This window comes from Lepus europaeus, chromosome 15 (assembly GCF_033115175.1).
Source record: "Lepus europaeus isolate LE1 chromosome 15, mLepTim1.pri, whole genome shotgun sequence".
Lineage (NCBI taxonomy): Eukaryota > Metazoa > Chordata > Mammalia > Lagomorpha > Leporidae > Lepus > Lepus europaeus.
Genome location: NC_084841.1, coordinates 48,326,032 through 48,338,461, shown reverse-complemented (window position 1 = coordinate 48,338,461; position 12,430 = coordinate 48,326,032). Strand labels below are relative to the sequence as shown.

General features: G+C 44.9%; 2 protein-coding genes across 6 annotated transcripts in view; one reads left to right on the top strand and one right to left on the bottom strand.

The window, feature by feature from the left end:
* NDUFAF2 (NADH:ubiquinone oxidoreductase complex assembly factor 2) overlaps positions 1-7,297 on the bottom strand; it is a 184,570-nt gene extending 177,273 nt beyond the window's left edge. The window contains exon 1 of the mRNA XM_062212041.1: positions 7,111-7,297. Within this exon, the coding sequence (XP_062068025.1) occupies positions 7,111-7,237 (127 nt within the window). The 5' untranslated portion in view covers positions 7,238-7,297. The remainder of the gene's footprint in view (positions 1-7,110) is intronic.
* A 119-nt stretch (positions 7,298-7,416) lies between these two features.
* Positions 7,417-12,430, top strand: part of ERCC8 (ERCC excision repair 8, CSA ubiquitin ligase complex subunit) — a 60,691-nt gene continuing 55,677 nt past the window's right edge. For 3 of the 5 annotated variants that reach the window (XM_062212036.1, XM_062212034.1, XM_062212033.1), the window contains exon 1: positions 7,423-7,549. In XM_062212036.1, the coding sequence (XP_062068020.1) occupies positions 7,473-7,549 (77 nt within the window). In that variant the 5' untranslated portion in view covers positions 7,423-7,472. Of the gene's footprint in view, positions 7,550-12,430 lie in introns of all 5 variants that reach the window. The other 2 variants (XM_062212037.1, XM_062212035.1) reach the window with 2 other exon arrangements.

Sequence of the window (12,430 nt, the reverse complement as noted above, 5' to 3'; positions counted from 1 at the left end):
GTAGTTTAGTCCCTGCCCTTTCCATGGGTGACCCAGATTAAGATTTGGGCTCCTGGCTTCAACCCAGCATGGGTGCAGCTGTTGTGGGCATTTGGAGAATGAACCAGTAAATGGGAGATCTCTGTCTCCCTGCGCCTTTCAAAAAAAGTTTAAACCACGGAAAACTTAAGGATATCAACTTGGTGATATCTGACGTAATGATTACATTACATGATCTCAAACAAACACAAGATAGAATAGTACTTACTATTAAATTATATATCTGACAAATTTAAAATTTTGTCTTATTCTTCAAAATTTAATTGCCATTTACATTGTAATACATAGCTATCATTCTAAAATCTTTGTTGGGAGTCAGCATTGTGGCACAGCATGTTAAGCTACCACTTGTGACACCCATAACCGTCCCAGCTACTCCACTTCCAATGCAGCTTGCTGCTATTGCACCTGGGAAGGCAGCAGATGATGGTCCAAGTCCTTGGGCCCCTGCCACTCATAAGGGAGATCTGGATGGAGTTGCTGGTTCCTGGCTCCAGCATGGTCCAGTCTGGCTGTAGAGGGCATTAGGGGAGTGAATTGGTAGACTGGCTAGCGCGCGCTCTCTTTCACTTGTTTGTCATTCTGCCAATTGAATAAATATTTTTTAAAACAAAATGTTTGCCTAAAAAATTAGCAGTTTATAAAACAGTAGTGCAGAGTTTATCTCGAGGGGAAAACTATATCCAATTATTTTGTAGAAAGGATTACTCCAAATTCGTATAAAGGGGGAAAAAAAAAAATAAAGTCAACCTATCATTTTTAAAACAATGCTGCCATCTGCTGGAAAATTCTGAAATGTCATGATTATTTCCCAGATGTTAAAGACTTACATATTATGATCTTCCAGTTAGTTACCTACTAAAACCTTCTAATTCTGATCCTTTGATTTGTTCTGACTCTTATAATTACTTTTTAACTGAGTAATAATTTCTTATAACTTTAGTATACTTAAGCACTAAATACAAAAAAGGTTGGGGAAACAGTTCTAAAGTATGCACATAATACAACTATACATAATAGTGGAAGATATAGGGTTTGAATTAAATAATGATATATTCACCCTCAAAGGAAAAAAGATTGACTATCTTAACAGAAGTTTAATGCTGACAATTAACCTATATTTAGGGTATTAACTAAGCAAAGTCTAAACCTGAACAATAATAAAAGAGTTGACACCATGGGAATTTTTTTTTTAAGTTACTTAGTTTGTTTTTTGGGAGACAGAGAGGGAGGGAGCCCCCATTCACTGGTATACCCTGAAATGACGGCAACAGCTGTGATGGACCAGGCAAAAGCCAGGAGCTTCAAGCTCAATCCAGAAAATAGGCTCACAAGAGCCTAATTTCTTGAATCATTACCATCTTTCCACCATGATGTGCCTTAGCAGGAAGTTGGAATTAGTGGTTGGAGCCAGGGATCAAACCAGGGTACTCAAATATGGGATATGATTATTACAGTTGCACCTTTCTTAAATATTCCTATTTCTAATGAGAATAACTTAGCTCTTGAAGAACTGGTCCATTAATCAAAAGTAAAATGAAAAGTATGACTGAATTATCTGCTTCAAACTTTCTAAAATTACTTAATCATTTCCTGCATTTATAAAATTTGGTATGCGTTACTTTTTATTTTTCTGGATTTGCAAACATTTCAATTCAGTGAACAGCTGATTTTTCAGCATCTACTTTACATCCAGGCAATGGGCATGAAGCACTCATTTAAGTCTCCAGAAATGCAACAATCTATTTTAAATGAGGGTAACAGTCCCTAGTTATATGGTTGTTGGGAAGACGTGAAATAATCCGAGGAAGCACGCAAAGAATGGTAGCTATCATTAATTTGAGCATTACTAAAAACATCAGAAACTATGGTAGGCTGAGGAAAAAAAATACGTGGCAAAAATGTGTTAAATTAAACAAGTAAGCTTCAAGTCAAAATGCCCACTGATTCATGTTTACCTCCTTTTATCTTCCCAAATGCCACTGAATTTGTTAAAGAAGATATAAAGGGGATACAGCTATGTTAGAAAACAGGTAACAGGGACTGGCATTGTAGCACAGCCAGTTTAACTTCTGCTTGGGACACCCACATCCCAAGTCAGAGTGCCTGGTTCGAGTCCAGGTTACTCCACTTCTGATCCAGCTCCCTGTTAATGGGCCCAGGAGGCAGCTGGTGATGGCTCAAGCACTTGAATCCTTGCTGCCTACATAGGAGACCTGGATAAGGTTCCTAACTCCTGGCTTCACTCTGGCCCAGCCCTTGCTGTTGCAGGCATTTGAGAAAGTGAACCAGCAAATGGAATATCTCTCTCACATTCTGCCTTTCAAAAATATAAATAAATAGATTTAAAAAAATAAAGATAGAAAACAGGTAACAGGATAATCAATAGGTGAGAAACTAAGACCAACAGGTGTGACATACATGAAACAGGTATATTGTGCTTATTTGAGCCAGTGCTCAATAAATAACCACAAGAGAAAAATGACTGTTACAAGATAAGATGAAAAGCAAACTTAGAAGTCCTGACTGGCCTAGAATCAGCATAGGCAGACAGAATCTACATGGGTTTTTCAAAATCAGAAGTCTGGGGGCCAGCATTGTGGCATAGTCGGTTAAGTCGCTGCCTGTAGTGTTGGCATTCCACATGGGCGCCAGTCCCAGCTGCTCTATTTCTGATCCGGCTCCCTGCTAATGTGGTTGGGAAAGCAGTGGAGGATGGCCCAAGTGCTTGGGCCCCTGCAACCACATGGGAGATCTGGATGACACTCCTGGCTCCTAGCTTTGGCCTGGCCCAGCCCCAGCCCCAGCCCCAGCCGTTGCAGCTATTTGGAAAGTGATCCAGCAAGTGGAAGATCTCTCCCTCTAACTCTGCCTTTCAAATAAATAAATAAATAAAAAATAAAACAGGAAGTCCTGAGAAAATCTCAAGGTGAAAATAAGGGACAAACGATGAGGGTCTAGTTAATAACTTGGAGAAGCCACCAGGGTGCCCACAACCTGGTCCTAGGCCCCCCTCCTGAAAGGGCTGTAAATGAAGGACTCTGAGCAGTTAAGTCCACTTCTCCCGGGGTAATTCTCTCAGAGTCCTATGGGAAGCTACTGGCCTACACAATTGACTGAGGCTCTCATTTTTCTTTGCTCGCAAGTCTTATATTCTGTTGTGGTAGGGGCAAAAATTTTCTTTTACCCATACCAAGTTAACACTTTATGAAAAAGGAAGAGGAAGAGGGTGGAGCAAGATATCGGCTGAGTAGGATCCTCTGCTGATCACAGAGGTACCAATTTAAACAGCTATCCGTGCACAAGAACAGAGAGACCAGGTGAGAGACTACAGCACTCATTTAAGTACAATAGTAAGAAAAGACAGAATGCATAATGCAGGGAGGAAACAGTTGCCTGAATCACTCCTCCCCATCTTCAGGCAGCATAGCATAGCATGGTGAGACAACTCCCAATTTGGGGCAGGTGACAGAAATATCCCGGCCTTCTGGTGAAACCCACTGTCAGGGTACCACCAGGCTGGCATTTGCAGAAGCCTCTGGATGTCACAGCCAGGCAAAGCACTACCTCCACCAGCCCTCCTCGGGAAGAAGGAGACTAGAGTAGGGCAGGAAAGGGAGCCCTGGACTAGACGCTGCGGAGCACAGGCACATGATGGCCTTATGAAGAAGAGCTAGGCACACAGCATCTGCTAGTCTACCTCCAGACAGCAACCCTGCATCAGAGGCCTTCACTGGCGGCAAAAGGGTAAAAAGGAGGACCCTCAACAAGCCCCCTCACCACAGCCACCTGGTACATTCACTGCTGGAGCACCCTGCAACCCTCATAACACCTGGTTTGGGGAGTGGTCGAGTGACCTCACCAAAGCAACTACACATCAATGAAATGAAATACCTTGAAAAAAATACATATATTTTTGAACATACACAAGTTACCAAAATTTAACCATGCAGACACAGAAAACCTAAAAAGACAATAGAATCAGTAATAGAGAGTCTCTGAACAAAAAGACTGCACTATTGAATGCTACCAAAACTCTTAAAGAAGTAATGTCAGTTCTTCTCAACCCACTCCAAAGTACTGAATGGGAAGGAATCCTTCCACGGAGGCCAACATTACCCTTATATCAAAATCAGACAAGGGCACAATGGAAAAAGAAAAGTACATACTGATAACCCTGATGAACACAATGCAAAATTCTCAACAGAAGTCTAGCAAATAGAATCCAAGAGCACATAAAAAAGATTACATACCGTGATCAATCGGAATGTATCCCAGAGACGAAGGGATGCTTCCAATCATACACATCAATAAATCCAATACATCACATAAACAAAATGAAGGATAAAACAAAGGATGTGAGTAACTTCTACCATAAAAATTACAAAACACTGATGAAAATAATTGAAGAAAATACCCCCCAAAAAAATGGAAAGACATTCCATGTTCATGCACTGAAGTAGTCTTGTAAAAATAAAACCACTCATATTGTGGCTGGCCTTGTGGCATGAGAGTAAAGGTGTCACTTGTGATGCCAGCATCCCATATGGTGCTGCTACAAGTCCCAGCTGCTCTACTTCTGATCCAGCTCCCTGTTAATGTGCCTGGAATGCAGCAGAAGATGGTTCAAGTGCTTGGACCCCTGCACGCATGCAGGAGACCTGAATGAAGCTCCACACTCCTGGCTTCAGTCTGGCCCAGCCCTAGCCATTGTGGCCATTTGGAGAGTGAACTTGCAGATGAAAGATCTCTCTTTGTCTCCCCCTCTCTCTTTCTGTAACTCTATCAGATAAATAAAATAAACCTTAATGAACACAGAAGTCCAAAATGAGAGTGGGCATTTAGCCTAGTGGTTCAGCTTTCCACACTCCACATCAGAGTGCTCGGGTGATTCCAGGCTCCAGCTCTAACTCCACCTGCCCAACAGAGCAGACTCTGGAAGGCAGCAGTGATGGCTCATGCGCCCGGGGGACCCAGAGTTCCTGGCGCCAGCTCCAGCCTAGGCCAGCCCTAGGCTAGCTAGGCTCTATCTTACTGTGAAGGAGAAAAAGAACAGAACAGAACAGACAAGCATCTATGCACAAGTGAATGGTATATCCATGCACTGGAGTATTACTCAGCAATAAAAACAGAGAAACTACTGGTTCACATTAAAACAAGGATGAAGAGCAGGAACTGGCCTAATGGTTTCGATTCCAGGCTTCAGCCTGCTTCCTGCTTCCTGCCAATCCTGACCCTGCGAGGCAGCAATGATGGCTCAAGTAACTGAGTTCCTGCCACCATTGTGGGAGCCCTGGATTGCCATCCCACATCCCAGCTGCAAGCTCTGCCCCAGCAATTGCAAGTATTTGGGAAGTAAACCAGAAATGGGAGCTCGCTCTCTTTTCTGTCCATCTCTCTTTCTCTGCCTCTCAAATAAAAAAAAAAAAAAAAAAAAGATATATCTCTAAATAACTAAGCTGAGTAAAGAACACAGAATAAAACAGAATATATGCTCTACAATTCCATTTACATCAAATTACATAAAATTCTAGAACATGCAAATCAATCTGTTTTGTCTGAAATCAGTTCAGTGGTTGTCTAGGGACAAGAAGCGGAGAGTAGCATAAGGTGGGATTGAAAGGGGCACAGGGAAATTTTTGTGGATGACAGACATGTTAATGATCTCGATTGTGTTGATGTCTTCATCTATGTATACATATGTCAAACCTCACCAGATTATAGATCTTAAACACTGGCAAAATCTTGTATGTCAATTACACCTCACTAAAATTCCCAAAAATGCAATTAGAGTTCTATAAGAGAATATACATAGACACAAATGACTGAGAATATGTCAAAATAAATATATTCATGTTACGGTGGGATAGGCATGCTTTTGCTCATTTAAATCTTTAATGGTATTGCATTCCCACTGAAATGAATGATACACAAATTGGTAAAAATGCATTTTAAATGCCAAAAGCTTTGAATAAATACTTCACCAAAGACCTGCAGATGGCAAATAAACCCAACTATTGACAATTTGTATAAAAGAAACATCTTTCTCTCTGCTTACAATGTGTCAAGAAATTCTTTTAACCACCAGGTCAGGTTTTTTGTAGGCTTCAGCTGCAGGTTTCAAAAAAAAAAAAAAAAAAAAAAAAAGACACACTGCCTGCCCTGCCAAAGTTCAGAAGCTGTTTCATGAAACAAATCCAAAAAATTAAAATAAGTTGCAGGAAAAGGCTAGACAAAACAAATGTGGGTGAAAAATCACCGCTTACAGTTTATCCTCGTCTGTGAGGGAAATGAGCGGAACACAACTTCTGGAAAGGTCTGGGTGTTCCTCGCCATTACCAGTACGCTGTCAGGCGGAGACACTGAGGCCGACGCACGAGTGCTTCGCGACCACCCTTCGGCGATCGGGCGCCGGGGCTGAGATTTGAACCCGCGCCGTTCTCGGGGGAAGCCCGCGATCTCCCGCACCCCGGCGACGGACCGACGTCGAAAAGGCTAAGAACGTGCGGGGCTTCGACGGACAGGCCCGCTCCACTCCTCGGCACGCACGCCACACCGAAGCGTCGCCCTCAGAGCCCCGGGCCTCGCCCTGAGCTCCACGCACTCTTGGAACAAGCTGCAGGGACGGACCCTTTCGGGGGTTCCTGCCCCGCACCGTGAGGCGACAGCTGTGACCGAGAAGGCGGTGACGCACGGGGCCAGCGCCGGAGCCAAGGTGCCCGCGGAAAGCCGCGGCGCGCAGGGCGTCTCCTCAGCGACACCGCTCAGCCCGGGGCCGAGCGAAGCTACTTCTCTGCCGCCGCTCTCGAACCCGACGGCAAGGACGGAAACCCAGGCGTCCTGCGCCAGCCTGGCTCTGCGCCGGGGGACCGGCGGCTGGCGCTGCGCTCGCGCGGACCGACCTGGGCGCCGCCCGGCCGCGCCGCAGAACCGCCAGCGGCTCCGACCCCGCAGCAGAGGAGCCGGGCAAGGCGAACGTGCTAAGCGGCGCACGGGGTTCCAGTCGCCCGGACGCGCCCCCTCGGCACGCCGGCACTCGCTACGCAACCGCCGCCCTCGTCCTGATCTCACCTCTCCAGTTCTTGTACTCCGGGACGTAGTAGTACTTGTTCCCGTGCTGGTCCGTGCCCACGTGCTCCCTGACTTCCTTAGACAGCGAACTCCACAAGGCGCGGAACACACTCCGAAACGAACCCATGCCGGCCGCTTCGCAGCCGACCCCCGGCGCCGCACATTCGGGCGCGCTCTGGCTGCTGACTCCGCCCACCGCGTCGGAGCTGTCGGCCCGCCTCCCTCCGCCCTTCCAGTAACGGCGCTCACCATTGGGCAGATGGTACCACCGCTTGGCCAATGGGAGGCTCTGTTCTTACAGCCCCCGCCTCCGACCTCTGTCATGGCGGCGTCTGGTGCTCTGACACCGGTGAGGAAACGCGATGCTGGGGTTTTTGTCCGCGCGACAGGTGGGTTTAGAGGACCCTGTTCGCCTCCGGAGAGCAGAGTCTACACGGAGGTAAAGAAAAGCTTACTCATTTCTCTAACGGGCCCGTTGGAATCTTGACCAGTGGCTGTATCCTTGCCACAAGCTTGGCCGTCTCACTACTTTCCTTCCGCTAAAAGTCCTATTTAGTGTCTTCTCTGTGGCTTGCAGAAATGGATGCCTTCTATATACTGAGGATACCTTTTTTCGTTTTGTTTTATTCGCCTATCTCTTATTAAAGTCCCCCAAGGAATTTCCATCCCCGAAAGTTTCATTCGTTTGTGCAGTCTGCGGTTTTAGTGCTACTCCAAGTAGCAGGTTAAAAGCGGGGCGCGGGCCAGGAACTGAGCAAAGCTCACAGTGATGGGAGCAGAGAGTTGGGGTAGGTCTGTTGACAAAGTGGAGGATGAGTAAGTGGGCAGAGCGAAATGAGGAAGAGTCGTGTGGCTTCGGTGACGGTGTAAAAATGAAATAGGGTGACAGCTATTGGTTTGGCTTTCTGCTTGGTTTTGTGGATTGAAGCAGAGAGCAAGAGTGGGAACCACGTTAGATAACTAATGCAATTCCATTTATGCAGGACACACCAGATGTAAGAAAGGCAGGACCAGGAAGGGTGTGGCAGGTGCTAAGGAACAGAATCAGCCAGCCATGGACAAGTGAATGACAAAAAGGGAAGAATCGATGATTCCCAAATATTTGCCTTGTATAGGAGGTTGAATGTTGGCAACATACTCTGAGATAAAGTTTTCCAAAGGGAGAGCAAGTTTTTTAATTTTTGAGGAACCTGTGATGGACGTAGTTGCATATGTGAGTTCTATGCTCAGGAGAAATGTAGATTTCTTTAATATCGTGTCATATATGAACTCATGAGGAGTAGTTGAGAGCACCCGGGCACTACTCATGTTTGTAAAGTACGAAGACAAGTACTTCAATAGTAAACATCTGAGCAATATCAATATTTAATTTTAGGCAGAAGGAGAGACTGCAAATGAACTGAAGAGGAGTAATGAGAAGTGTGGAGGAAAACCAGGGAGATGAACTGCTGTGTATGCTGAGGGAGGCAGTGTTTGAGGAGAGAGCTAGCAGATGTGTCTGGTGCTGCCTTCTAACACCCTGCTTTGTTCTCATTGTTCTTTATCCCATTGCTCTGCCTTACTTTCTTCATGCAATGTATTCTTATTGAAATTGTATCTTATATTTTATTAGCATGTTGTCATCTTAACCCATAAGAGAAAAAGGGCCTGTATTCTGTGCCTAGAAGAGGGTTTGGCACATGGTAGAAGTTTAAGAAAATGCTGTGTGAATGACATGCTCTCAGTAAATATGAGGAATTAAAAGCATAAATTGGCTGGCGCTGCGGCTCACTTGGCTAATCTTCCGCCTGCAGCGCCGGGTTCTAGTCCCGGTCAGGGCGCCAGATTCTGTCCTGGTTGCTCCTCTTCCAGTCCAGCTCTTTGCTGTGGCCCAGGAAGGCAGTGGAGGATGGCCCAGCCCTGCACCCGCATGGGAGACCAGGAGGAAGCACCTGACTCCTGGCTTCTGATCGGCGCAGTGCTGGCCATGGCGGCCATTTGTGGGGTGAACCAATGGAAGGAAGACCTTTCTCTCTGTCTCTCTCACTGTCTAACTCTGCCTGTCAAAAAAAAAAAAAAAAGGATAAATTGCATTTAATGAACACAGTAATCACTAGTGGCCTTGGGAAGAGCAATTTTAGAGGAATAGTGGGAATACAAGTAAGACTTCAATAAACTGGATAATAGGAAAGGAAATGGGGAGGGATGCCAACATTACTGACTTTTTAAAGGAATTTAAATTGATAGGGAGAGGGGCTGTGTTGCAGCACATCAGGTTAAGCTCCCACCCATGAAGCCTGCATCCTATATGAGCCCTGGTTCAGTTCCCAGCTACTCTACTTCCGATTCAGCTCCCTGCTACTGAGCATGGGAAAGCTGCAGAAGATGGCCCCAGGACTTGGGCCCCTGCCTCCCTTGTGGGAGACCCAGATGAAACTCCTGGCTTCAGCCTGGCCCAACCCTAGCTGTTGCTGCCCTTTGTGGGAGCGAACCAGCAGATGGAAGGTCTTTCTCTCTCTAACTCTGCCTTTCAAGAAAACAAATAAATCTTTAATAAATAAACTTGATAGGGAGAAAAAGAGTGGTTTGTTGGTTGACTAACTTATGAATATGTGATAGGTTAGATCATGCAGATATATCCGGAGATTTTTATTCCCGTGACTGCATGAACTCAAGCAAAATATATCAGTTTCTTCTCATAGTGTGGCTTGTTTATACCAAGTAGTTCCACAATTCTTCAAAAAAGAAGCACTATTACTCTTTTCCCTGTAGTTAAATCTAATATGCTTAGAAGTTTTGTAATATCAATAATAATTCAAATGTGTGAGCCCAGGAAGGCCTGGGTTTCTCAGAGTCTTTTAATATCAAAAAATAAAGCTAAGTATAGCTCTTGTCAACATTCCATGATCTAAATATTCTTGCCAGAATTCCAGCTCCAGAGAATCTGATTTACAATGTCCTATCCCACAGATTTTTTTTTAAAGCTTCCCAAGAATTGAGAATCCTTGCTTGAGAAGGATTCCACATTTAGTTCTTTGCATGTGGCTTAAGTTCTATATTTAGTTGCTATATATAGTATAGTTTGAAAAAGAGAGGTGCTATGATACTCCACATCACTCCATTGCCTATTCACCTAATCATTATAGATTAGTTTGCATATTCAGAATTTTATGTAAGTGAAATTATTCTCTGTCTGGCTTCTTAACAATTATTTTGAAATTTCTCTGTTATTGACTGTATCAATTCCTTTTTATTGTTGGAAAGCATTCCATTGTATGGAAATGTGAAGGGACATTTAATTCTACTCTAAATAATGGTGGTTCAATGTTTAGGTAGTACTGACCTTATAAAGTAGTGAAAGTTCATAAAACTGCATGCTGAAACTTGTACAAAAGATGTATCTTCGGCGCCGTGGCTTAACAGGCTAATCCTCCGCCTTGCAGCGCCAGCACACCGGGTTCTAGTCCCGGTTGGGGCGCCGGACTCTATCCCGGTTGCCCCTCTTCCAGGCCAGCTCTCTGCTATGGCCCGGGAAGGCAGTGGAGGATGGCCCAAGTCCTTGGGCCCTGCACCCGCATGCAAGACCAGGAGAAGCACCTGGCTCCTGGCTTCGGATTAGCGAGATGCGCTGTCCGCAGCGGCCATTGGAGGGTGAACCAACGGCAAAGGAAGACCTTCCTCTCTGTCTCTCTCTCTCTCACTATCCACTCTGCCTGTAAAAAAAAAAAAAAAAAAAAAAAAAAAGATGTATCTTATTTATTTGGAAGAGCTACAGAGAGGCAGAGACAGAGATAGAAAGAGGTCTTCCATCTGCTGGTTCACTCACCAAATGGCTGCAATGGCCAGAGCTGAGCCGATTCAAAGCCAGGAGCCAGGAGCTTCTTCCAGGTCTTCCTGGATGCAGGGATCCAAGGACTTGGGCCATCCTCTGCTGCTTTCTCAGGCATAATAGCAGGGAGCTGGATTGGATGTGGAGCAGCCAGATCTGAAACCAGCACCCATAGGGGATGCCGGTGCTGCAGGTTGAGTCTTTAACCCACTGTGCCACAGCACTGGCCCTGCAAAATGATCTTAATAATTGGTGGCCAGCATAGTGGCACAGCATGTTAAGCTTCTGCTTGTAACACTGACATCCTATAGGAGCATGGGTTCAAGTTCCAGCTGCCCCATTTCTGATCCTGGCTATTTCTCATGGGAATGCAGTGGAAGATGGTCCAAGTGCTTGGGCCTCTGCCACCCACATGGGAGACCTGGATGCAGTTCCAGGCTCCTGGTTTCTGCCTGATCCAGCCCTGGCTATTGCAGCCAATTGGGGAGTGAATCAGCGAATGGGAGATCTCTCTCTCTCTCTCTTCCCCTCTCTCTCTCCCTCTCTTTCTCTTTCTCTCTCACCCTTTGTTTCTGTAACTCTGCCTTCTAAATAAATAATGAGTAAATCTTCAAAAAATTTAGTGGAGAAATTGTTATTCTTTGATCTTTAAACACTGAACACTAAAACATTGTTATATTTACAATTATAAGTATGTAGGGAAATGGAAAATAGTGAAGCTAATTTTTTTTTAAAGATTTATTTTACTTATTTGAAAGAGTTACAGAAAGAGGTCGAGACAGAGAGAGAGAGGTCTTCCATCCTCTGGTTCGCTCCCCAAATGTCTGCAGTGGCCTGAGCTGGGCAGTCTGAACCCAGGAGACAGGAGCTTCTTCTGGGTCTTTCACATGGGTGCAGGGGCCCAAGACCTTGGGCCATCCTCTGCTGCTTTCCCAGGTGCATTAGCAGGGAGCTGGATCAGAATTGGAGCAGCCAGTACTTGAACCCATGCCTATATGGGATGCCAGCACTGCAGGCTAGGGCTTTAATCTGCTGTGCCACAGAGCCAGCCCCAGTGAAGCTAATATTTAGTATACTGTAGAGTAAGATACTATAAATTGTGATAAAGTCTTTTCTTTGTAAGAGACAAAAAAACTCATCAAGAGTAGATTGAGCAGTGTTTCCCTTATTGTACAGTTATTGCCTTATTGTATATACTTTCTGTGCCTTGATTGATTGTCATACTATTTTTCTATATTTGGATCAGATTCCAACATTTTATCCTTTACATTTTCATTGTTATGAAATACCTGAGTAATGTCAATGTTTTACAAGCATCACTACCTCTACTCCTTCTGGAATTCTGATGAACTAAATGTTAGTCCTTTTCTAGTTGTTCCTCTGGTCCTGAGGCTCTGTTCTTTTGTTTTTCCCTAGTCTTCTTTACCCTGTGTTTTTGTAATTTCAGTTGTTATATGTTCAGGTTCGCTGACTCCGCTTTTTTCTCCAATCTGCTGTTGAATTCATTAAGTT